Source organism: Eubalaena glacialis, chromosome 2 (assembly GCF_028564815.1).
Source record: "Eubalaena glacialis isolate mEubGla1 chromosome 2, mEubGla1.1.hap2.+ XY, whole genome shotgun sequence".
Lineage (NCBI taxonomy): Eukaryota > Metazoa > Chordata > Mammalia > Artiodactyla > Balaenidae > Eubalaena > Eubalaena glacialis.
The window spans coordinates 100388760-100415690 of NC_083717.1; the positions used below are offsets into that span (position 1 = coordinate 100388760).

A 26931-nucleotide genomic window follows, 5' to 3' on the forward strand; every position below is an offset into this window, starting at 1 on the left:
TTCATGATTACAACTCTCAAAAAAAAAAAAACTATGCCTTTAGTAAGCATCACACTTAATGGTGAATTATTCAAAGCTTTTCCTCAGTTCAGGAATGAGCTATGGATACCTACTATCCCACTTGTATTCACTGTTTTACTAGAGGTGCTATCTAGTTCAAAAGATAAAAAATAAAAGTCATAAGAATTGGAAAGGAAGTAATCCAAAGAACCTAAATAAAAATTAGACTTAAGTAAGTTTATAAAGGTTCCTGGATACAAGATCAACATATGAATATGAATTGTATTTTTACCTTCCAGCATCAAATTAAAATGAAATTTTAGCAAGACTATATTGATTAGGAGAAACTGAAGGTCTTGGGAGAACTTCACTGACAAAAGGAGCAGGATGATAGGATTCAAGTCCTCCAGAACCACCACTGTGGTGACTTCAAGAAACTCCTCTGTAAATAGGCCGCAAAGATCAAATAGCTGCAAGAGTTAGCACCTCTAGTTGCCAGGATCCCTTATCCTGGTGTCAAAAAGTGATTATTCTTAATGTCTTTGTGTAGCCTGAGTATAAGTATATAAATATAAATGTATATGTATAACCATTTGGACATACTATAGGCAAACTCTTAAGCACCTTGCTTTTTGACTTACCAGTACTGTACTTTGGAGATAAATCTAAGTTACAAATATGTCTACTACATTCTTATTTTTTAAACTTTTTAGTTTGAGATAATTTCAAACTTACAGAAGGATTTCAGGAAGAGGATAAAGAACTCCAATATACCCTCACTTGGATTCACCAATTGCAGACATTTGGGCTGCATTTGCTTCATATTTGCTTTATCACTCTCCCTTCCCTCCTTTCCTCATGTGTGTCTGTGTCTGTGTGTGTTTTCCTGATCCATTTGAAAGCAGGTTGCATAAATCATGTCCCTTTATCCCTAAATCCTTCAGTGTGTATTTATTAAAAACAAGGACATTATCTTTAATAAACAGAATACAGTTTTATAAAATTCAGATATAAAACTATTCTTATATAATCCATATTCAGATTTCATCAGTTGTCCCAATAATGTCCTTTTATACTATTTTTTTTTTCCTGATCAAGGATCCCGCCCAGGATTGAGTATTTGTCTTGTTTCTCTAGTTTCTTTTTAATCTGAAATAGTTCTCAGCCTTCTTTCTTTCCTGACATTGACAATTTTGAAGAGTTTTTTCCTTTTGTTACCTCATTCATTTTACTTGATGTAGAGTTGAGAAAAGATGAATTGAATTGGCCCTAATGGCTCTTTCTTTACCTACTCTCTACAGATTCTAAGTTAGCTCAGAGGAAGAACATGTTGGTATTAGCTCCGGAACTCCAGAGGCTCCCCCTTTCTAACAAGACCACTTCCTCGACCAGGTTGCTATCACTGCTATTGGTCGCATGTATTCTCTGACCCCTTTTCATCTAGACAGAGCATTGGGTAAGGGTTCTTTGCAGGGGTTGGGGGGTCCCTCTCTATTGAAGTGCTTTCTTTTTTTTTTTTAACATCTTTATTGGAGTATAATTGCTTTACAATGGTGTGTTAGTTTCTGCTGTGTAACAAAGTGAATCAGCTATACGGACACATATATCCCCCATCCCCTCCCTCTTGCATCTCCCTCCCACCCTCCCTATCCTACCCCTCTAGGTGGTCACAAAGCACTGAGCTGATCTCCCTGTGCTATGCGGCTGAAGTGCTTTCTTAAGCACAGTTCTCTGTGAAGAAAATGAGAGCTCAGGATCTCATGTGTGCTTTGCTATTTCTCAACTTATAACTTCTTCTTTGATGAATATTTTTATTTGCCCAGTGTGGCATTAGTGGTGTGTGTGTGTGTGTGTGTGTGTATACCTCTTTTGCACTATAATTGATGACCGTGAAGGGAAATACTCCAGTCTATCCCAATGCTATGCATTTTGGGAAGCAGCAAAATCCATCTGCCTCTTTCCCCGGTGTGAGACACAGTCCCTCAAAGTCCCTGGAGTGGTGTGGTCACTGGGAAGGTGGATGAGTGCCCTAAGGGGGCAGAGTTGCCATAGTATCCACTGATATGGAGGCAAATCTTCTGTGTATGTGTGTGTGTGTGTGTGTCTGTAATATATATATACAAGAGAAACTTGGAAAGATGAAGAGAGGTTATATGTTCAGTTAATTCTCTGAAATCTAATCTTTTAAGTTTTAAAGCAACCAAGTAACAGTATCTCATGGCAGCATTCTAGAATTTTGAAGTGTAATGTAAAGGATTATGATGTATGGGAAATCCAAGTTGGAAGGTACCTGAAGTACGGATGAAATCAGTTTGCAGCTACTGACAGTAGGAAGGAACATATAAGTTGTTTATTACAAACAAGAAGAGCCAAAGTAACAGGCTTGGAGAAATGAAGTTAAAAGGATTAGACGGAGCTCCTGAATAGAAGTGAAAGATCAACGTCGTTTCACTAAAATGGCTTCTCAACAGCCTTTCACTGCAGATGACTTCAGTATCTACTATGTCCTGTGAGCCTCTGTCTACTACAGTTTTCTAGATAAGCTTAGCTGAGCTGGGGTGGGGTGGGGGAAGCCATGCTTAAAGGGGTCAGGAGGTACATGCCGAATTTTGAATGGATTCCTCAGGGTTGACCCATTGGAGGTCTCCCAAAGGGAAGGGATGGGAAGATGTTATTTAATATCTAGCCAATAGTTATTCCTAAAGAGTGACAGCCCAGGGCCTCCTGTGACATTGGTAAATAAAAGGGGAAATGTCCTTCCGTGTAAAAGAGAGCACTTTTCAAACTGGCAGAATCGTAAGTAGAGGTACTGATATGAGGTAGCTGTCTCCTGGAGTCCCAATTTTAGATACTACATGGAAAGAAAACCCAAAAGGATGAAGATACTGGGCAGCCTGGTACAGTAGCCAAATTACAAAAGGAAGCTCTGTGTGGAAAGAAGAGGACCCTCTCCTCTGTGCAGGTCTGGTTGATCCACATGGACACACGATTTCCGTAGCTACTGTTAAGGACATCCTGGATCAGTCATTTCTTTAAAGAAATTTTTTTAGGTTACCATTAACTATGTAATCTGTGCCTCGTTCCTTGCATTGTTTAATCCTCACAATCCAACAATCCTATAAGGCAGGTAACACTATTCCTATTTTATAGATGAGAAACAGATACGAGTCCCAGATCATGTAACTAGTAAGTGACAGTCAAAATTTAAACTAAATGCTCTTTCTCTCCCCCTCTCTATGTATGTGTGTGTGTGTTTATATATGTATGTATTATATATACATATATAACATACATATGTATGTGCTCTTAATATATGTATATATTCTCTTAATATGTGTATATATTATGCTCTCAAATGTATATATGGCATATATATGTATATACACACACGTATATACTCCTAATATTTGATATATAAATCCAAATAACTTGACAGACAGATGATGCGTAGGTAGATAGATAGATATCCCTTCTCTCTATGTGCCACTGCACGTGCCTTAGTATATTACCATGGGCAAATGACGAAACCACTTATTTACACATGATATCTCACCTGTAAAACAGGATTTAAAAATAACTGTACCTACCCCATAGAATTGTTGAAAGAATTAAATGGGAAAGTTCATGTTAAGTACTTAACATAGTGTCAGGTCAATACAAGATAGCTATTGTTATTAACTACTATCTATTGTTATTATTATTACTGCTAATAATAATTAAATTACTTGCCCAGCAAAAATGGGAATACTTTGGTATTTAGAGAGGAAGTCTGCATTTTAGCAAAGCAATTCTAGGTCTCTGAAAGGCCAGTCTTTTCCGCCCTCTTGCTTTGGTTTTAGGAAGAAACTTTATCTCTGCTTATTTGGCTGCAGGCACTGTTCAAAGAGTCCCAAACAAAGTAATGCAATTTTAGACTCCAAGTCCGAATACCTCTGTCTTTGATAGGGAATGTATTGAGTGGAAGTCTTATGAAGGACTCTTCTTTGTGTCATTAGGTTGAGACGGCCTTATTTCATTTGTACGTATTTTGTTTCCTCAAAATGCTTTCCTTTCTTTCCATGTGGCACCAACACAGCACAGAGTGCACAGATCACTATGACCCCTTTCCAGTTAATGAGGCTGATGAGAACCGGCCCCATTTCCAGGGCGTGACTGGTCTGCGGAACCTGGGCAACACATGCTACATGAATGCCATCTTACAGTGTCTCTGCAGCATCTCACCGCTGGTGGAATACTTTCTCTCTGGAAAGTACATTACCGCTCTTCAAAAGTAAGACCATTTGCCATCCCTGCAGCCGGGCCCTCATCCCTGCTCTCCAAGGTGAGGTTAGGGAAGGGACCCTCTGGAGTCCCTATGAAGGGCTAAACCTGTTAGGAGAGGCTGCAGTGCCCCAGATCCCATTTCTAGGGTGAGTAAAACGGGAAAGTCAACCAAGAAATGAATGAAGCTTTGTTTGGGGTCTGATGCCACATGCTTAGCCGGAATCATTTCCCTTCCTTCTTCCAAGGGATTGCAGTGAGGTTGCCACTGCTTTTGCCTATGTGATGACAGATATGTGGCTTGGAGACTCTGACTGTGTCTCACCAGAAATATTTTGGTCAGCTCTTGGCAAACTCTACCCAGCATTTATGAAAAAGATGCAGCAAGATGCTCAGGAATTCTTGATTTATGTCCTGAATGAACTTCATGAAACTCTGAAAAAGGTAAGTAGAATTAATGGCCTTGAAATAGACCTTTAGCTGTATCAGCAACTTTCACTTTTCATTCTTTCATTTGTTCAGTCAGTATTGCCTACTCTGTGCTGAGCACAGGTGCTGGGGTCACTATGGGGAGCATTCAAGTTAGTATTTGAATGGGCCTGTATTTCCCAAACTTAGCTGTTTATCAGAATCACCTGGGGAGATTTTATGGCACAGCTTCTTAGGCCCTCTGGTGTTATTGAATTAGAATGTCTGGGTTGTCTTCTGGGAAAACTCACTTGGGATTTCCAGTAATCAGCAGGTGTGGGGACCACTGGTCTAGTTCCCTTTGCGGTAACATCTGCATTGAGTATTTTTTTAGAGTGAAAATTACATTTTTTTATAAAAATATATTCCTCATGTGGTATAATATATAAAATTTACAACTTAAAACAAGTGTTCTTGGTAGTTACAAACCCGAGGAAATATTAAGCTTGGTGTGAGGTGAAAGGACAGATCTGTAAACTGCAGTTTCATCTTTATACTAAATGTGCCTAACCTGAGTTCTTCACTGGATTAGGACATACATTTAATAAAACATGAAATTGCCAGTTACTAAGGAGGTTGCCTTTATTTATAAGACTCACTACCTTCTGCCTTGATCTGAGACCCACACTCTCCAAAGATATGCCCTAGACTTTATGCAGTGTCTTTGTGCTGCTGTTAGCTTACCTCATAGCCAGGAGACACTTATCACGAAAGACCACAAACTATTACTGTTAATCCCTCTCATCTGCAATCCTCAGCTCCATTTTTAATTTGTACTGAGATATTCACAGCAGCACTTTTTTTAGCCAGAGGGGAGGGTGATGGTCAGTAAAAATCACTGAGGTCCTCATCTGCAGCCAGTCTGAAATAAATAGCATTCTGGTTCTCAAGGTTAAACTTGGAGTTAGAGGCATCAAACTACTGTCAGGTGGAAGACACGGGCAGGTGGGTGTGATGAAAGAAGCAGCCAAAGCGGAGCTTTGTGCACAGTTCCAAAGCAGAGCTGACTGTCGAGCTAAAGCGCCTTCAGAATGTATATTCTGCTGAGGCTGTAGAATCACGGGTCAGGGTGTGCTCCCGGAAATACTGTTCCTGAGCATCAGCTAGATTCAAATCAGGCTACAAGGCTAGTGAAATCGGGCTGCCTTTGGAGTTTAAGATTTGCTCTTTAAAAAAATTTTTTTCTAACAAAAGAAGAGGCTAAGGAACATAACCTGAAGGGACTGGAGGAGAGATCCAATTCCTTTATCTTACCTCTAGATCAGCTTGCATGACCAGAAGCTAGTTTGCAGCTTACCCTCTTCCCAGGAAAAACTGCCTGCAGGACCCTATATCACATTATCATTTACTGTCAGTTTATGGCACCATGGACATGTGTTTTACCAGGGTTAGGGTGTCCTCATTCCTCTGCTTCTCTTAAAGAGGGAAATAACTGAATTATCAGAAATCACACATATTATATGCTCTTAAGAAGATCTTATTCTGTTTATTGTCTGAATCCAAAACTAAGTGGTTTTGGGTAGCATTCTGTTAGAAAAATCAGGTCATTCTATTAAAAAAATTTTGATAACCAGTAGTTGATTTGGGGTGAATTTGTTCCTTTATTCAGTACCACCGAAGAAGATCATATGAAAAAAGATCTATTCCGAGATTCTGCAGGAAGATGATTGCCAACGAGTCCTCCATCATCACCCGGCTGTTTGAAGGGCAGCTCAATTATAGCATCATATGTTTAAAGTGTGAGAACTGTACCTACAAGAATGAAGTCTTCACCGTCCTCTCCCTCCCCATTCCATCCAAATACGAGTGCTCTCTTCAGGTAGGGATTCTTACTCCTGGAGACTTTTTTTGTCTTTCTCTACCCCAGCCCTGGGTTTTCCCAAGGCTGTTTCCTACATTTTCTAGTATGAGGGGAGCTACTTTATAACTTAAAAAAATTGGAAACCCGTGATGAAAACGTTTTGTAGAAAAGTGACATACAGCCAAAATTTACTATGAATTCAGATGTATCTCCAAATGTGCTCAATGAAAGAGCCTCACTGTAAAACTGGAAAGATGGGTGGGCTTTATTCAGTCTATTGAGATGGCTTGGTGCATATAGGGAATTTACACTTATAAAAATTTTATGGCCCTTTCTCATCCCAGAGGTCTGTAGGTACATATTAGGAAATGACTTTGACTCTTATTCTTGAGCTCTTATGTTTTGGACAAAAGCTGAGGAATCTGGGGGGAAAGATAGAATGGAATAGTGCCTTAGTTTACCTCTCGAATTTTCTTTACCATAATACCAAAAGTTAATCTGTAAACGGAGGAGTGGTGGGAGTGGGTGGAAGGTGGCAGTAAAAGCCAGGGAACTGTGAGGAGGCAGGGAGCAATAAGTTTCCTTGCAGGAAAACACACATTTATATTTTTCTTCTTAAATTGCTAAAAGTCTTCAAGTACCAGAGTTAGAGAAAATAATCCTACTACTTATTCAGAACTGGGCTTAGTTCTCAGATCAAACTGCTAAACACTACTGAAGATAATTCCAAAGCCTCTAAGTGAGGTGCTGGCAATCTGTGCTCATCTTCCTCTTTAGGTTAATGGTTTGCAGAGTGGGGAGCCTGGCTGGTTGAGGATGTCTCCTGTGGGCATGAGATCTAATTCCCTCTGTTCTGCTGTCTTTATTATGGGCCACCCCCAAATACAGGGATACGGTCATTTTTCAGTCCCCAGATCACTTTCCTGATGAGATGAGTAACTTAAAGCAGCTGCCTGACTTGGTTAGTGGAAATTGCATAGTTGGTATTATTCTGAAACAAACCAGAAATGTTAAAATGCTGATTCAGAGATTAGAAATGAGATGGACATTTGGATCTATTTCGGTAACGCAGTGAGAAGGCAGCACCTCCTTTGCCAGGTGGACTATATCCAAGCTGCAGCTTGCGGCACTGGCATCTCTTGGACTTAACTTGGAGAAAAGCACTGAGGATTACATTTCCGCAGCTCTTTCAAAGTTCTAATATAGACAGGACCCCAGGTTGCAGTGGATTCAGTTTGGTCACCAAATGCTTTTTTCCTCAACAGGACTGTCTCCAGTGTTTTTTTCAACAAGACACACTGACCTGGAACAACCAGATTTACTGTTCCTTTTGCGAAACCAAGCAAGAAACAGCTGTGAAGGCCAGTATTTCTAAAGCACCAAAAATAATTGTCTTTCACTTAAAAAGGTATGGATTTTGACATTTTGTGAGCAGATTTTTTGAACAGCTTTATCATGATATAATTCACATACCATGCAATTCACCTATTTAAGTGTACAATTCAATGGTGTTGAGTATATTACATTAATTTTTTAAAATCTGTGGTAAAATATATATAACAAAATTTGCCATTTTAACCATTTTAAGTATATAGTTTCACTGGCATTAATTACATTCACAGTATTATGCATCGATTTTCCAAAACTTTTTCATCACCCTCAACAGAAACTCTGGAACCATTAAGCAATAACTCCCCATTCCTCTTCCCTCCCAGCCCCTGGTAACCTCCAGTCTACTTTCTGTGTCTATAAATTTGCCTGTTCTGATACTTCATATAAGTGTAGCCACACACCATTTGTCCTTTTTGCTGGCCTATTTCACTTAGCATGTTTCCAAGGTTCATCCTTGTTGTGACGTGTACCAGAAGTTCATTCCTTTTTATAGCTGAATAATACTCTATCGTATGTATGTACATCATATTTTGTTTGTCTGTTCAACTGTCGATGGACATTTGGCACTCACTTTGAGTGCTTTTAAAAAATAAATTTCCGGGCTTCCCTGGTGGCGCAGTGGTTGAGAGTCTGCCTGCCAGTGCTTACCAGGTTCGAGCCCCGGTCTGGGAAGATCCCACATGCCGCAGAGCAGCTGGGCCCGTGAGCCACAACTACTGAGCCTGCGCGTCTGGAGCTTGTGCTCCGCAGCAAGAGAGGCCGCGACAGTGAGAGGCCCGCACACCGCGATGAAGAGTGGCCCCCGCTCGCCGCAACTAGAGAAAGCCCTCGCACAGAAACGAAGACCCAACACAGCCAAAAATAAATAAATAAATAAATAAATAAAAATTAAAAAAAATAATAAAATAAATTTCCTATAAAGATGTTATAAAATAAATAAATAAATAAATTCCCTAGCTCCACCCTTGGGGATTCTGTTCTCACAGGTCTGAGGTAGAATCTAAGCATCACTATTTAAATTTTTAACACCCCCCCCCCACACCGTGCTCAGTTATTATTTTTATTTTTAAATTTATTTTTGGCTGCATTGGGTCTTTGTTGCTGTGCGGGCTTTCTCTAGTTGTGGAGCGTGGGTTGCGGTGCGCAGGCTTATTGTGGTGGCTTCTCTTGTTGCGGAGCACGGGCTCCAGGGCACACGGGCTTCAGTAGTTGTGACACGAGGGCTCTAGAGCACAGGCTCAGTAGTTGTGGCGCACGGGCTTAGTTGCTCCGTGGCATGTGGGATCTTCCCGGGCCAGGGCTTGAACCCATGTCCCTTGCATTGGCGGGTGGATTCTTAACCACTGTGCCACCAGGGAAGTCCCAGTTTTTATTTTTAAAAGTTACAAATCTACAGAAAATTTGAAAAGGTATATAATGAATACCCATATACCATAGAATCTTCATTAGTTGGTGCCACTTTGCCACATTTCCTTTTGTTCTTCTTGTCTGTCTCTTTCTCGCTCCAGCCCTCCCTTCCATTTTATTAGCTGAACCGTCTAAAGTAAGATGCAAACACCATGGCATTTCATGCTTAAATACTTCAGCATGTATCACCTGAGAATAGGACATTCTCCTACATAATCACAACACCATTATCATATAGCCCAAGAAATTTAATAATAATTTTATATCACTCAAGATACAGTCCATATCTAAATTCCCCCATCCCCAAAATATCTTTCATAACTTTTCTTCCAATCTAGCATCCAGTCAGGGGTCATACATTGCATTTGGCTGTCTCTTTAGTCTCTTTTAATCTAGAAGAATCCTTCCCTCTTTTTTCATATTTAAACATTTTTTTCTCATTTTGAGTTTGTTTAGATTATGTCGCCCATCCTGGATTTGTCTAATTGTTTCCCCATAGTTAGATTCAGGCTAAACTTTTTTTTTCTTTTAGCAAGAATTTGCCATAGCTGATGTTATGGACTTGTCATTACATTACATCAGGAGGCAAATCATAAAAGTTTGTCCCACTATTGGTAATGTTAAGTTTGATCACTTAGTTAAGGTAGTGACTATAAGATCTCACCATTTTAAGGTACAGTAGTTTTCCTCTCTGTAACTAGTATCACTCTGGACTCATGGATGTTTTTAAACTTAATTGGTTTAATATCCATTACTATTATCATTCTTCTCCATGTTCAAATTGTTCAAAGTTGGCCAGTGGGATCACCTTCAAGCCAGCTCCTGTGACCCCATTAGTTAATTTAAGTTTATTTACATATATAAAATGTATCCTTCTTTTATATAGTTCTGTGAATTTTGACAAATGTAATGTAACCATCACTGCCAACAGAGATTCTTTCCATCACCCCAAAAAGTTTTCTCATGTTCCTTTATAATCAATTCCTTCTCCCACCCTCAGCCCCTAGAAACTTCTGATCTGATTTCCATCTTTATTGCCTTTTCCAGAATGTCGTATGTTATACCATATGTGGCCTTTTGAGTTTGGCTTCTTTCACTTAGCACAGTGAGATTAATCCATGTTGTGGAATGTAGTCATGGTTCCTTCCTTTTGATTGCTGTGTAGTATACCCTTTTATGAATGTACCAAAATTGTTGATCCATTCACTAGTTGATGAACATTTGAGTTGTTTCCAGTTTGGGGCAGATATGATGAATACAGCTGCTATAAATTTTGCATATAGGTTTCTGTGTGGATATAAGTCTTTGTTTCTTCTGAGATGATACCTAGGCATGGGATTGCTGGGTCATATGATATGATATTCCCTTAGTTTTTGCAAACAAGATTTCTTGCTTTCTGGCACAAGAATATCTCAGCCTCACCCAGTAATTTCCCTTCCCCCGACCTAAACCAGCTGTTTTTCCAAAATGAACATAATTTATTCTTTAAAAAGCTCTGGGGTGATTCTGATATGAACTCAGATTTGGGAACTGCTGATCTGTATAACACATAGAGAATGTGACAAGATTTTCACAAAATTTTATCTTATTAAAGATATATTAAAACCTCCAAGTTGGTAAACAGGACACTGCGAAGACAGCGTGTGCTGAAATCAACATAAGGAAAAGCTGGGTCAGCTTGGTTAGAGTGAACAGCATCAGATGGAGGGAAGACTTCTGGAAGTTATCAATGTGATTTCTACTCCCCCCGCTGCTGAGCTTGGCTTTATCCCTTTCTTTTTCTCCCGCTAGATTGACTCTACCCTGTCTCACTCCCTGACTCAGGCTCTTGGCCCACTTCAGCCTCAGTTTTGGCTGTGGAGATTCAAATATATGTAGATAAGAAAAAAATAATTTATGTATAGGTCTACACCAAATAATCTTTCCAAGAAATTACTTTTAACTATACTTGGAACTTGTGAAGGTATGTGGACTTCATTCATGAGTGGTTCACAAACTTACTTTCTATTTTACACATTTATTATATCTCTGCAGGTTTGACATTCTGGGTACAATGAAAAGGAAACTGAGGACAGATATTCATTACCCGCTCACTAACTTGGACCTTACTCCTTACATTTGTCCAGTTTTTCGGAAACATCCTAAATATAACCTCTGTGCAGTGGTGGTGAGTAAAATACTGAAACTATTTAAAGTAACACAGGTTTAAAGAAAACTGTAGAATTATCTGCTTGAATGACTACTACTTCTATCTCTCCCTGACTTCTCCTATACTGCCCTTTTTAAAACAAAATATAGAGCCTGGAAACTCCCTGCTTTGACCTTGAACAGTAGAGCAGTGAAAGAATACATGAAAGAATACAATGTCCTCTATGCTGCCTCCCCACTGTCCCTCTACTCTATAATACTACAGAGTATTTATTTATTAGTATTTATACTAATAAATAATACTATAACAATAGTAGAGAGAGGCTATTTCAGATCTAGCGACATTTGTGAGCTGTGCTCTGGGGGCAGCAGAAGTCGGTTCCAATAGCTTTATGTTGAATAATCATGAGCCCCTCTATGGTGAAAGCCCCAAACACTAGGTACATGGTAGTCATAGACTCACTGCCTGTGTGCATCAGTCCTAAGGAAACTCTGGGGGTTCCCTCTGGCTCTAAATCAACTGTCATCATTGAAGGAAAGAAAGCATGGAGTATAATTCAGACCAAATTGTCTAGAACTTCCCACAGCATCAACCACCCCAAGCACCAGGCCATTTTCTGGGTTTCTGTTCTGGATCACAGTGTTAAAGATCTGCTTCAGAACATTCAGATTTCAGTTGAACCTGGAGGTCCAGTTGTGTCCAATGTCAGATGGGCGGGGCTCCCCCTGGAGCCCAGTATGAGTCACCAGAGCCCTCCAGGGTACTGAAGTCTAATTTCCCTTTTTGGATTATCACTGAATTAATATAAAATGTTGATCCCACTGGTCTTTCTCTTTAACATCTCTCAGAACCATACTTCAAACTTAAAAAAAAAATCCTTCTTTACTTTTTCCTTTTTACTTCAAGCCTTGACATTCTCCTTTCTAATTTATCCTGCCCTTAAACATGATTTTCCTTCTCTCACTCGCCAATTTGGAAATCTAGAGTGACATCCTCTTCCCTATCATAATAGACTCTAATGTGAATTCCAAAATGATACGTCCCCCCTATATTTTACTGTTTTAACATCTCATTATAAGTGTTTCTGCTTCAAAAAAAATCCAAAAGCAGAATTATTAAAAATTATGTGGTAATTATTTACAGTTACATAAAAAGAGTCACCCAAGCTTCCTATAAATTCTTAATCCTTTTAGTGTTTAAATTATTAGTTAATTGAAGGGTAAAAATTGGTTTTGAAAGAGAAATATATCTAGAATTTGCTGCAAACTGATGATTGATCAGAAACAAGAACTAAGCATCTTAGAAACTACAATGTATGGTCATAGGGAAAGGCCATCCATAGCTCTGTTACTCAAGGTGTTGTCCCCAGGAGACACCTGTTAGGAATAAGGAATCTCAGGCTCCACCCCACATTTACTGACTAGAAACTTGCATTTTATCAAGATCCCCATATGATTCGAATGCATATGGAAGTTTGAGAAGTACTCAGCTAGACCAGAAGGGAAGGATTACCTCCACACCACCATTAACAGAGATTTATCCAGCTTTTGAATAAGCCCTTAAAGAGCTTCCTGCTTTATAAGGAAGGCTCTTTATCTGCCAGATTTGTTTGATTTATTTTACAAACATATAGTGCTTGCTATGTACCAAGCACTGTTCCAAGCACTTTATGCATAATCAATCATTTAATCCTTATGTGGCCCTGTGAAGTGTAGGCACTATTATTATCCCCATCTTACAGAATGGGAAACAGGAACAGAGGTTAAATAATCTGCTCCAATCTACTGCCTACAAAGGGCAGAGCCAGGACCTGAAGCCAGGCAGGCTGGCTCCAAACTGTCCTGCTCTCACTGCCATGTTATGCTGCCTCTGATTGTTAACTTGTCTCTCTGTATGGGGCACAAATCTACCTTCGTCCTTGTAACTCCTTCCATTTGTCCTAATTCTGTCCTCTGAGGTAGTAATAGTAATATGTACGTGGCTTTTTGGTTAACAAATGCTTGTACATATGTGTTAGTTAAACAGAACACATTCTTCTTTCTTATACATGATGACCCTTCAAATATTTGAAAATAGTGATCATACACCAACAGTATTTACCTCCTTCAACCCTTTTCAGATGATTGGCTTCTAGAAAAACTTTTTTAAATTATGAAATATTTCGGGCACAGAAAACAGAATACAGTAAGTGTGCACACAGATGTTAACAATAGAATATTGTAGAAAACATCAAGCCCCTGTGTATCTTTAACAACCCCACTCCCCTCCCTTCTCTGTCCTGAATTTGGAGGGAATTATGCCCATGCATTCTTTCGTATGTGTCTATACTATACTTTCACACTTTTATCACACATGTGTGATATGGTGTGTTTTGCGTGTTTTATAAATCTAGTATCATTAACTGTACATATCCTTCTGTAACTGTTTTCCTCAGCATTATTTTTATGATATTAATCCATAGTGATATATTAGCTTTAGTGCATACATTTACCTGCATTTACTAAATCGTTGTGTCTATTTATTTATCATTTCTCCTGTTGCTGGACAGTTAGGTTGTTTCCAGCATTCTGCTCCTACAACTTTGTATAATGCATTGTCATGTGCTAACACATGAAACTTTATATATACGTGTGTGTGTGTGTTCCCCCAGATCACATTTTGAAGATAACTGACCTGAATCTCTCCTTTAATCTATTAACGTAAAACACTTAATTTCTTTTTTCTTTGCTAAAAATGTTTTCACATTTTTTGTATCTATTTTCACAGTCGAGAAACTAACGTGTAACTTTCTCATACTGTTCTTTTCTGTTTTTGTCTTGAGGATCAGCCTGTTTCTAGCCTCCTAAAATAAGCTGGCCATTCTTTTCTATTCTTTGGCACAGTCTGCAGAGATAAAAATAACTTGTTTTTTGAAAGGCTGGTAGAATTAAACAAAAAAACTATCTGGTCCTGAAATTTTTGTTCTTGGTGGGTGGATTTTTAAATATTTGCTCAATTTGCTTTAGCCAGGATGAGACTATTCAGGAGTTTCTGTTTCTTCATTTTTGAAAAAATAAACTTTTTATTGAGATAAAACATACATATAGAAAAATGCAAGCCATGAATGTAAAACTCAATAAATTTTCGTAAAGGTAACCTGCCCATGTAACCAGAAAACAGTTCAAGTAGAATATTACCAGCACCCTAACTGCCCTTGTGCCCCCTTCTAGTCCAGGAGACCACTGGCTGCTGACAGAATAGGTTTTGCCAGCTCTTGTGCTTTATAGAAATGGAATCATACTGTGTGTACTCTTTTGTGCCTGGCTTCTTTTACTCAAAATTATGCAACATTCATTCCTGTTGTTGCATGTATTGTAGTTTGTTCCTTCTCATTGCTGTATAGTATTACACTGCGTGAAAATACCACAAATTGCTCTACCCAAAGATCATGAAGACACTTACCTATTCTATCTTTTAAAAGCTTTGTTTACTTTAGCATGGTTTTAAAAAATTATATTTAAAACTTCTGATTTTTTACATTTTCAAATTTATTGGCAGAAAATTGCTCACATCATACTCTTGACATTTTAATATCTCTATTGAATTCTCAGTTCTCCCTTTGTTTATTCTTAATATTATCTGTGTCTAACCTGTTTTTTCTTGGTCAGTCTTGCCAAAGTTTATCTATTTTGTTATCTGAAAGAACCAGCTTGTGGTTTTGTTGATTCTTTATTTCTTTGTGTTCTATTTCATTAATTTCTGGTCTTTATTTCCCTTCTTGTTCCCTTCCATCAACATGTTATTTAGACGTGCATTTGAAAAATTCCAAACATAATTTTATTTAGTCATCTTTTTGTTACTAATTTCTAACTTAATTGCATTCTTATCAGAAAATATGGTCCAAATGGTATCCATTCTTGGTACGTGTTGATACTCACTTTGTGTCATAGTTTTGTGTGTGCTTGAAAAGAATTTTTAAATTAGGTTCAGGGTTCCATATGTCCATTAAATATAATTTGTTAATTGTGTTGTTTGAATATATACTCTTAATAAGTTTTTGTTTGCTTTAACAAGATTAATAACTGAAAGATATATGATAAAAAAGACTGTGATTTTGCCAAAATTTTCCAGTAATTGTCATAATTTGAAGCTATGTGTGCAATTTTATATCTTTGTAGTGAATTGTTCCTTTTATCATGCTAGGGGAATCTTTTATACTTAGCCATACTTTTTCACTTAAAGTCTGTCTAGTCTGATATTGAAAAAACTATTCCAGCTTTCTTTTGGATGATATTATTTGTTCTTTTTCTGCCCTTTTCTTTTGTTTTCTTCCAGTTTTATTGAGATATAATTGACATACAGCACTGTATAAGATGTACAGCATAATTATTTAATCATGAAATTATCACAATAAGTTTAATGAACATCCATCATCTAATATAAATACAAAATTAAAGAAATAGAAAAAAAGTTTTCCTTGTGATGAGAACTCCTAGGATTTATTCATAACAACTTTCATATATGACATACAACAGTGTTAATTATACTTATGTTGTACATTTCATCCCTGGTACTTATTTATCTTATAACTGGAAGTTTGTACCTTTTGACCACCTTCCTCCAATTCCTCCTTCACACACCCCCCACCTCTGGTAACTACAAATCTGGTTTCTTTTTCTATGAGTTTGTTTGTTTGTTTGTTTTTCAAGTATAATTGACTTAAAACAATATGTTAGTTCCTGTCACACAACAGAGTGATTTGATAGTTCTATACATTTCAAAATGATTACAGTAAGTCTAGATATGCTATATCACTACACAAAGATATTATATAGTTATTGACTATATTCCCCACACTGTATATTGCATCCCTGTGACTCATTTGTTTTGCAACTGAAAGTTTGTACCTCTTAATCTCCCTCACGTCTATCTTTCCTTCGCCTATGCCTCTCCCTTCTGGCAACTACCTGTTTGCTCTCTGTAGCTATAACTCTGTTTCTGTTTCGTTTGTTCATTTGTTTTGTTTTTCATATTCCACATATAAGTGAAATTGTATAGTATTTGTCTTTCGCGGGCTGACTTATTTCACTTAGCATACTACCCGCTAGGTCCAACCATGTTGTCACAAATGGCAAGATTTCATTCTTTTTTTTTTTTTATGGATGACTAGTATTCGATTGTGTATATACGCCACACATCTTCTTTATCCATTTATCTATTGATGGGCACTTGGGTTGCTTCCATATCTTGGCTATTGTAAATAATGCTGCAATGAACATAAGGGTGCATATATTTTTTCAAATTAGTGTTTTGGTTTTCTTTGGATATATGCCCAGGAGTGGAATTGCTGGATCATATGCTGGTTCTATTTTTAATTTTTTGATGAATCTTCATACTGTTTTCCATAGTGGCTGCACCAAATTACATTTCCACCAACAGTGTACTAGGGTTCCCTTTTCTTCACATTCTCACCAACACTTTATCTTTTTTAATAATAGCCATTCTAACAGGTGTGAAGTGATGTCTCATTGTGGTTTTGATGTCCATTTCTCTGATGACTAGTGATATTGAGCATTTTTTCATGTACCTGTTGGCCATCTGTGTGTCTTCCTTGGAAAAAATTCTATTCAGCTCCTCTGCCCATTTTTTAATAGGGTTTTTGTTTTTTGGATGTTGAGTTGTATGGATTACTTATATATTTTGGATTTTAACCCCTTATCTGATATATCATTTGCAAATATCTTCTCTCATTTAGTAGGCAGCCTTTTTGTTTTGTTGATAGTTTGCTTCACTATCCAAAAGCTTTTTAGTTTGATGTAGTCCCATTTGTTTATTTTTGCTTTTGTTTCCCTTGCCTGAGGAGATATATGCAAAAAAATATTACTAAGACCAATGTCCAAGAGCATACTGCCTATGTTTTCTTCTAGAAGTTTTCTGGTTTCAGGTCTTACATTTAAATCTTTAATCCATTTGAATTTATTCTTGTGCATGTTGTGAGAGAGTAATCTAGTCTGATTTTTTTGCATGTAGCTGTCCACTTTTCCAACACCATTTCTCTAAGAGGCTGTCTTTTCCCCATTGTGTATTCTTGTCTCCCTTGTCATAGATTAATTGACCATGTAAATGTGGGTTCACTTCTGGGCTCTCTATTCTGTTCCACTGATCTATGTGTCTGTTTTTGTGTTAATTTCTCTTTCTGATAGTTTGTTGTTAGTGTACAGAAATGCAGTAGGTTCTGTATATTAATTTTGTATCCTGCAACTTTACCGAATTCATTGATGAGTTCTAGTAGTTCTTTGATGGCATCTTAGGATTTTCTTTTTTTAATGCTATTTATTTTATTTTATTTATTTAAAAGAATTTTTATTGGAGTAAGTTGATTGTTGTGTTAGTTTCTGCTGTACAGCAAAGTGAATCAGTTATACATATACGTATATAGACTCTTTTTTTAAGCTTCTTTGCCCATATAGGTCATTACAGAGTATTGAGTAGAGTTCCCTGTGCTATACATACAGTAGGTCCTTATTAGTTATCTATTTTATATATATTAGTGTGTATATGTCAATCCCAAACTCCCAATTTATGCCCCTCTCCTTACCCCCCGGTAACCATAAGTTTGTTTTCTACATCTGTAACTCTATTTTTTTTTTGTAGATAAGTTCATTTATACCCTTTTTTTAGTTTCCACATATAAGCGATATCATATGATATTTGTCTTTCTGTCTGACTTACTTCACTTATTATGACAATCTCTAGGTCCATCCATGCTGCTGCAAATGGCATTATTTCGTTCTTTTTTATGACTGAGTAATATTCCATTGTATATGTGTACCACATCTTCTTTGTCCATTCCTCTGTTGATGGACATTTAGGTTGCTTCCATGTCCTGGTTATTGTAAATAGTGCTGCAATGAACATTGGGGTGCATGTATCTTTTCAAATTATGGCTTTCTCCAGATATATGCCCAGGAGTGGGATTGCTGGATCATACAGTAGGTTTATTTTTAGTTTTTTAAGGAACCTCCATACTGTTCTCCATAGTGGCTGTACCAATTTACATTCCTACCAACAGTGTATGAGGGTTCCCTTTTCTCCACACCCTCTCCACCATTTATTGTTTGTAGATATTTTGATGATGGACATTCTGACCAGTGTGAGGTGATACCTCATTGTAGTTTTGATTTGCATTTCTCTAATAGTGATGTTGAGCATCTTTCTCATGTGCTTTTAGGCCATATGTATGTCTTCTTTGGAGAAATGCGTATTTAGATCTTACACCCATTTATTGTTCAGTTGTTTCTTTTTTTGATGTTGAGCTGCATGAGCTGTTTGTATATTTTGGAGATTAGTTCCTTGTCAGTTGCTACGTTTGCAAATATTTTCTCCCATTCTGCGGGTTGTCTTTTTGTTTTGTATATGGTTTCCTTTGCTGTTCAAAAGATTTTAAGTTTATGTAGGTCCCATTTGTTTATTTTTGTTTTTATTTGTATTACTCTAGGAGGTGGATCGAAAAAGATCTTGCTGCAATTTATGTCAAAGGGTGTTCTTCCTATGTTTTCCTCTAAGGGTTTTATAGTGTCTGATCTTACATTTAGATCTTTAATCCATTTTGAATTTATTTTTGTGTATGGTGTTAGGGAGCATTCTAATTTCATTCTTTTACATGTAGCTGTCCAATTTTTCCAGCACCACTTATTGAAGAGACTGTCTTTTCTCCAGTGTACATTCTTGCCTCCTTTGTCATAGATTAGGTAACCATAGGTGCGTGGGTTTATCTCTGGACTTTCTATCCTGTTCCATTGATCCATATTTCTGTTTTTGTGTCAGTACCAACTGTTTTGATGACTGTAGCTTTGTAGTATAGTCTGAAGTCAGGGAGCCTGATTCTTCCAGCTCCGTTTTTCTTTCTCAAGATTGCTTTGGCTATTCATGGTCTTTTGTGTTTCCATACAAATTGTAATATTGTTGTTCTAATTCTGTGAAAAATACCATTGGTAATTTGATAGGGATTACATTGAATATGTAGATTGCTTTGGGTAGTACAGTCATTTTCACAATATTGATTCTTCCAATCCAAGAGTATGGTATATCTCTCCATCTGGTTGTGTCATCTTTTCTTTCTTTCATCAGTATCTTATAGTTTTCTGAGTACAGGTTGTTTGCCTCCTTAGCTAGGTTTATTCCTTGGTATTTTATTCTTTTTGATGCAATGGTAAATGGGATTGTTTCTGGAATTTCTCTTTCTAATCTTTTGGTTTGCTATTATTTGTTGAGGATTTTTACCTCTATGTTCATCAGTGATATTGGCCTTTAATTTTCTTTTTCTGTGATATCTTTGTCTGGTTTTGGTATCAGGGTGATGGTGGCCTCATAGAATGAGCTTGGGAGTGTTCCTTTTAATGTGTTAAGAGATTTCTGTGTATTAATTTTGTATCCTGTAACTTTACCAAATTCATTTATGAGGTCTAGTAGTTTTCTGGTAGCATCTTTAGGATTTGCTCTGTATAGTATCATGTCATCTGCAAACAGTGACAGTTTTACTTCTTCTTTTCCAATTTGGATTCCTTTTATTTCTTTTTCTTCTCTGATTGCCGTGGCTGGGACTTCCAAGACTATGTTGAATAATAGTGGCAAGAGTGGACATCCTTGTCTTGTTCCTGATCTTAGAGGAAATGCTTTCAGTTTTTCACCATTGAGAATGATGTTTGCTGTAGGTTTGTCATATATGGCCTTTATTATATTGAGGAAGGTTCCCTCTATGCCCACTTTCTGGAGAGTTTTTTTTTTTTTATCATAAATGGGTGTTGAATTTTGTTGAGAGCTTTTTCTTCATCTGTTGAGATAATCATATGGTTTTTATTCTTCAATTTATTAATATGGTGTATCACATTGACTGATTTGCATAAATTGAAGAATCCTTGCATCCCTGGGATAAATCCCACTTGATCATGGTGTATGATCCTTTTAATGTGTTGTTGGATTCGGTTTGCTATTATTTTGTTGAGGATTTTTGCGTCTATGTTCATCAGTGATATTAGCCTTTAATTTTCTTTTTTTGTGTGGTTTTGATATCAGGGTGATGGTGGCCTCATAGAATGAGTTTGGGAGTGTTCCTTCCTCTGCAACTTTTTGGAAGAGTTTCAGAAGGGTAGGTGTTAACTCTCCTCTAAATGTTTGATAGAATTCACCTGTGAAGCCATCTGGTCCTGGACTTTTGTTTGATGGAAGATTTTTAATCACAGTTTCAATTTCAGTACTTGTCATTGGTCTGTTCATATTTTCTATTTCTTGCTGGTTCAGTCTTGAAAGGTTGTCCTTTCTAAGAATTTGTCCATTTCTTCTAGGCTGTCCATTTTATTGGCATATAGTTGCTTGTAGTACTCTTATGATCCTTTGTACTTTTTTTTTTTAAATTTTGGCTGTGAAAAGTCTTAGTTGTGGCACTTGGGATCTTAGTTGCTGCACGTGGGATCTTTAGTTGTGGCATGCGGGACCTTTTAGTTGTGGCATGCGGGCTCATAGCTGCATCACGAGGGCTTCTTATTTGTGGCATTCGGACATCCTAGTTGCAGCATGCGGACTCTTAGTTGTGGCATGCATGCGGGATCTAGTTCCCAGACCAGGGATCAAACCCAGGCCCCCTACACTGGAAGCATGGAGTCTTACCCACTGAACCACCAGGGAAGTCCCATGATCCCTTGTATTTCTGTGGTGTCAGTTTTAACTTCTTTTTCATTTGTGATTTTATTGATTTGGGCCCTCTCTCTTTTTTTCCTTGATGACTCTCGCTAAAGGTTTCTCCATCCACACTGCATTAGGAGGCAAAACTCGACTTCAAAAACTTATAGTCTTTGGATCCAGCATGTTAAGAAACATCTCATGTATGGTTGTCCTCTCCTCAGCAGTGGGAGCCATTTTCAGTAATGACATGGAGCTGAAGGCGACCCTTCTCCCCTTGTTCAATTCTCCTTGTCTAAAGAGCTCTTCTTCCTCTGGGCTTTCAAGGGTGAGTGGATTTACAAATGCCCGCCCTTTGTTTTCAGAATCACGAGCCACCATTACAAATGTCACATCCAAAATGGGAAAATTCATTGTCGTGTAACTGGAACATATGCATCCTCACTTCCATGGACGTCTTCCCAACCCAACTAACATGGCCACTGAACTTGATGTCCTGTTCTGGGCTTAAGCTCTTCTTACACATATCAATCCTGTCCACCAGGGCTGTAACTATTGATAAAGGAGACATCTTAGCTGAATGATTTTTGTTGTGCATGTAGCAAATAAGAACTCCTAAGCTGTCAAGATCCTCAAGAATCCTGCCAAAACTTACAGTGTTTTGAACAGTCAAATATTTCTCTCGTAATTCAGGCTGACTGCCCAAAGGTAAGAGAACTTCAGTGTAACTGTCTTTCATTCTCCTAGGTGGCAGTCCTTTCTGTGACTTAGCCAAAAAACTATGAAGTAATTTTCTTTCCTCCATTGCTTTCACGTGGTCTCTCCAGTTTGTGGATGCTCCTACTATCTCCTGCAACTTATCTGGAATTTCATGAATGTGGAAGACTCTCTGTTTCTTGGGATTCTGAGATCCTTGAGTCAGTTCTCTGATGGGAGCAAGGAGCCCTTTACTCAGGGTACAAAGCTGCAGCACTGCCCGCCTCATGGCGCTTGCCTGCCGCCGCGCACATGACCACAGACCTGGGCTCTGTGTGCCGATCGGTGGAGGGAAGTTGAGGCAATGGATGGCAGGAGAGGGAAGGGATAGCGGGTGCCGGACTGGACCTTGCTCCCCAGGACCGCACCCTTGCAGTGTGGCCATGGGAGGGGGCAGGGGCAGGCTAGATTTACTAGGATCTTTACCAACCTTTTTGCAAACTAATCTCTCTTATATATTACTTTTTCATTTGTATTCAATTTTATTTATTTGTGTAGGACATATTTCAGTAGACTTTTCAACAAGGGTCTCTTATCCTGAAGTCTCCCAAGTCTTTGACTGAAAAAGTCTTTAGTTTACTTTGATTCTTGAATAATTTAACTAGAGACCAAATTCTAGATTATTTTCTTTTATCATTTTGAAACTATTTTATTATTTCTGTTTATATGGCTGCCATGGAGTTCTACCATCATGTTATTCTTTTGTAGGTAATCTTTTCTTCTTGTTGCTTTAAAAACTTTTCTGTGTTTGTTGTCTTGCAGTATTATTTTTATTTATCCTTGGTTCACTGTATTTCCTAAATTTGAAGATTCATGCCTTTCATTAATCATTTCTAGTCATTATCACTTTCAATACTGTTTTGCTCCTATATTCTCTAGAACTTCTACTAGGCATATACTGAATGTTCTCATTCAACTTTTTTTTTTTTTTTTTGTGGCTGCGTTGGGTCTTTGTTGCTGCATGCAGGCTTTCTCTAGTTGCGGCGAGCGGGGGCTACTCTTTGTTGCGGTGCGCGGGCTTCTCACTGTGGTGGCTTCTCTTGTTGTGGAGCACGGGCTCTATGCGTGCGGGCTTCAGTAGTTGTGGCTTGTGGGCTCTAGAGTGCAGGCTCAGTAGTTGTGGTGCACAGGCTTAGTTGCTCCGCAGCATGTGGGATCTTCCCGGACCAGGGCTTGAACCCACGTCCCCTGCACTGGCAGGCGGATTCTTAAACCACTGTGCCACCAGGGAAGTCCCTCATTCAACGTCTCGTTGCTACTACACTCAGGGTAATTTCCTGTTTCTATAGTTTATTCATTCTCTCTTCAATTCTATGTACTATTTACTCTCTACATTAAATTTTTAATTTCAAGTATTTATCATTTCTGAAAGTTCTTTTTAGGTTTTCAGTTTGCTTCCTTTTCTTAAATGTCTATATACTTTCTGTATAGTCTCTATTACCTAAAGTCATTGGAATTTTTAATCTTGCTATTTATTGCCTTCTCTTACTCCTGGTGAATTGTTTCCTTGTTTGTTCTGTAATATTGAATTGTGAGTTCAGCATCACTGGGTTTTATATGTGGGTATCCTGTACAGCCTGAATTAAGGTGCATCAATCAGAAAGTAATTCTCTTTTCTTTTGCCAAGCAACCCCAAAATACTTTTCATTCTCACCTTAAATTCACAGGATTCTGAGACACAGACCGTAGTGTAAATTTGAATCCCAAACCAAAGAGAAGCCAGGTCTGTGGTAACGACTTTCCAGGAATGACTTTTATTCTTTGTACCCAAAGCCTAAGCTAAGCACTGGAGGATGGATTTGTTCCCCCCTAGTTTATTCTTTTATTGAGGGTGACTCTCTTTAAGAGGTTGTGGCTATGTGTGTGGATTTCAATCCAACTCCTCACCTTGCAGGGACTTAAGACTTTACCTCCAGCCCTTGTGTGACCTTTAAAACCCAAGCACTGTGGTTCCAGGGACCAGGAACTGTCTTTGCTCTCAGGCAGTCACAGCATTAACCACACATCATGCTAATCTTTTATTTCCTCTGTTCTTGGCCCCTGGAGATTACTCTCACTATACAATCTTTAAAGTTAGCCATATATTTCAAAGGGTATTTACCATGTTTTATCCATCGTTTTATTTTTTTTGGCTGGTTGAGTCTTCATTGCTGCACGTGGGCTTTCTCTAGTTATGGCGCGCAGGGGCTACCCTTCGTTGTGGTGCGTGGGCTTCTCATTGCGGTGGCTTCTCTTGTTGCGGAGTATGGGCGCTAGGTGCGTGGGCTCAGTAGTTGTGGCTTGTGGGCTCTAGAGTGCAGGCTCAGTAGTTGTGGCGTATGGGCTTAGTTGCTCTGCGGCATGTGGGATCTTCCTGGACCAGGGCTCGAACCTGTGTCCCCTGCATTGGCAGGCAGTTTCTTAACCACTGCGCCACCAGGGAAGTCCCTATCGAGCATTCTTTACAGTTTCGTAACTACGGCTTTTAGGCTAGCTAATTGTCTGCCAAAATTACTGGGAATGGAAGTCTAGAATGACTTCACCCTACCCTATTCTACTATGTCAATTTTGTTTGTTTACATTGTCATCAAAACAGAACATATTCCAGCCATAATCTGTCTAGTCACTTTAAAACATTACTTCATCATCTGGATCCACCAGATGTTTTGTTTTTCTCAAATTACATCACACTATTATGGGCACCATTTTATAAATAAGGAAGTTTAAGCATATCAGCTTAAGGTCACATGGCCAAGACCAGGACCAGAGCCTGAATCTTTAAAATGTCAGCTTTGGGATATTTCTCTAAGGTGTAACAGGAGATGTGGGGAAGATGAAGGTCTAAGGGAACACTTAGTAAGTACCTCCTATGTGCTAGCACTGTAAGAGAAACAGTAGTTGTATAAGACAAGGTCTTATTACCCATTTTAAAAGATTGGGGAATTAAAGCTCAGAAAGGTTAAATAATTTCCTTAAGGTCATTGTGTAGTATTAGAGCTGTATTCATAAAATTGACTAGAAAAATCCATTTTCTTCCCTCTACCCCAGGGGTCAGCAAACTTAAAAAGCTAGATAGTAAATATTTTAGGATTTGCAGGCCATGTAGTCTATAGTCTCTCTTGTAACTATTCAACTTTACAGTTGTAGTGTGAAAGCAGCCACTTAAAAACATAAACAAGTGAGCATGGCTGTGTTCCCATAAAACTTTATTTAAGGACATTGAAAAATCTGAAGTTCATATAATTTCACACATCACAAAATATTATTCTGATTTTTTTCAACCATATAAAAATATAAAATGCATTCTTAGTTCACAGGCCATATAAAAACAGGCAGCAGGCTGGCTTTGACCCATGGGCAAATGGTGTGTCAACCCCTGCTCTATGCCATACCACCTTCTGAGAAGTGAGGTTCTCCAATGCCTTTGTTTCAAACATTGCTTTACTGGGTTAGGGAAGACATGGGAAAAAGAGAATAGAACAGGTTCTTTTCTGGGCCTTGGATGACCAAGGGGGCTGTTGCTGTACAACCTCCTCAAATTGTGTGGTAGCAGAGTATGCAGTTGTTTTAATGTCTTGTTCCAATGTTAAATGTCTTTTTTCATGTCTATCTTAGACTGTCTTCAAAATTAAACTATAAGCTCATTTAGGAAAGATGACTATTTTCTTATTTTAAAATTTCCTTTAATGTTTAATAGTCTATGTACAGTTGGTGCTCAGTATTAACTGATAAATATTAGAAGATGCCAAATACTATCCTATTTCATTCACAGAGTCTATTAAATAATCGATGGACACAATATGTAACCATTTCAGTGACATGAAAAATATACCAGTCAGGCTATATGTATGATTTAACGTAACGTATGATTTCCTTTTAATCCAGTATAAGGGACAATTATAAAAATATTTCTTGGCCCTACCGTTTTGGTTCTAATAGTTAAGGTATTCAAATGTAAATACTGTGTGACATTCCTTTCTCCCGTAGAACCACTTTGGTGATCTGGATGGTGGCCACTACACTGCTTTCTGCAAAAACTCAGTGACTCACGCCTGGTATAACTTTGATGACACACGAGCCAGTGAGATTCCAGATACTTCAGTTCAAACCGCTACAGCGTATCTCCTGTTCTATAGCTGCCAGCCCTTTTCTATACCTATACAAAAACGCAAGAGCTAGGAAAATGGTGTTTCCTGAAAATTGCAAAACTAGCAATTAGAACCTAGTACTTAAGTTTTGCTTTGTCATTAAAACTCTTGCAACTTACTTGCATCACTGACATTTTTAAGTCTTTCTGGCATGTTATGCAACCTTTCACAAGGTAAGTCTATAAAAAGATGGGTCCTGGCCCACTGAAAAAGGCAGCATGAAAATGATGCAATGCTAACGAATGGGGACCTTCAAAGCAATCAGATTATAAGTATTGTGTTCAGGTTTCAAAGTACAGTGTTTATTAGTGTGTATTTTTATCATAAACTATCTCATAATAATTATATATATCCAACAAATTATTTTCCGAAGATACTTCATGGAGCTAAACCAAAATAACTTTTGTTCAAGTGGCTCTGTGAGGTTAGGAATGTGATTTGAAAATATTTAATTGTTCAGATAATTTAGGCAAGAAACTATAATCTCTCAGACTAATTGTAGAACATGAAAAGTTGTCAGTTTCACAATTCAACACCATCCTTTCATCTTCTTCCTGGGAGTCCACTAATGGTGACATCTTTCAGAAGCACCTTTAGAACCTTGTTTTTATATGGAGTGTTATATATTGACTTTACCTATAACAACTAAGTCCCTGAGGTAAATGATAAATTCTAAGCTCCTCTATCCCTTTTAATACATCACTTTGTAAAGATGTGGTTTATAATGCAGTTCACCTTGCAGTCATGTCTGACTCTTCTCTTTTTATCTTAATCCTAAGAATTCTACTACTCTTGATAGAATGAGTCTGGGCATTAAGTTATTTACATCTTACTCTGACTCCCAACTCTGAGAGAATCATAAGTGCTATATGCAGTTCAGGGTCAAGGTGAAGGACGAGTGGAATCAAGTGATG

The 26931-nt window shown here is 38.0% G+C and overlaps 2 protein-coding genes across 2 annotated transcripts; one reads left to right on the top strand and one right to left on the bottom strand.

Annotated features, from left to right (window-relative positions):
• Positions 1 to 2456: 2456 nt before the first annotated feature.
• Positions 2457 to 26048, top strand: USP50 (ubiquitin specific peptidase 50). Its single transcript, XM_061182141.1, has 7 exons — positions 2457 to 2509; positions 4076 to 4270; positions 4509 to 4704; positions 6338 to 6547; positions 7795 to 7937; positions 11363 to 11495; positions 25857 to 26048. The coding sequence occupies exons 1-7, from the start codon at positions 2457 to 2459 to the stop codon at positions 26046 to 26048; spliced, it is 1122 nt and encodes a 373-aa protein (XP_061038124.1).
• LOC133085209 (acyl-coenzyme A thioesterase 9, mitochondrial-like) lies at positions 21267 to 22119 on the bottom strand. Its single transcript, XM_061182140.1, has one exon. The coding sequence runs from the start codon at positions 22117 to 22119 to the stop codon at positions 21502 to 21504; it is 618 nt and encodes a 205-aa protein (XP_061038123.1). The 3' UTR covers positions 21267 to 21501.
• Positions 26049 to 26931: the final 883 nt, after the last annotated feature.

Coding starts and splice junctions, on each gene's coding strand:
- USP50 (XM_061182141.1), top strand. CDS start 2,457: ATGGCTTCTCAACAGCCTTTCACTGCAGATGACTTCAGTATCTACTAT. Junction 4,705..6,337: donor TTCATGAAACTCTGAAAAAG/GTAAGTAGAATT, acceptor TCCTTTATTCAG/TACCACCGAAGAAGATCATA. Junction 7,938..11,362: donor ATTGTCTTTCACTTAAAAAG/GTATGGATTTTG, acceptor ATATCTCTGCAG/GTTTGACATTCTGGGTACAA.
- LOC133085209 (XM_061182140.1), bottom strand. CDS start 22,119: ATGAGGCGGGCAGTGCTGCAGCTTTGTACCCTGAGTAAAGGGCTCCTT.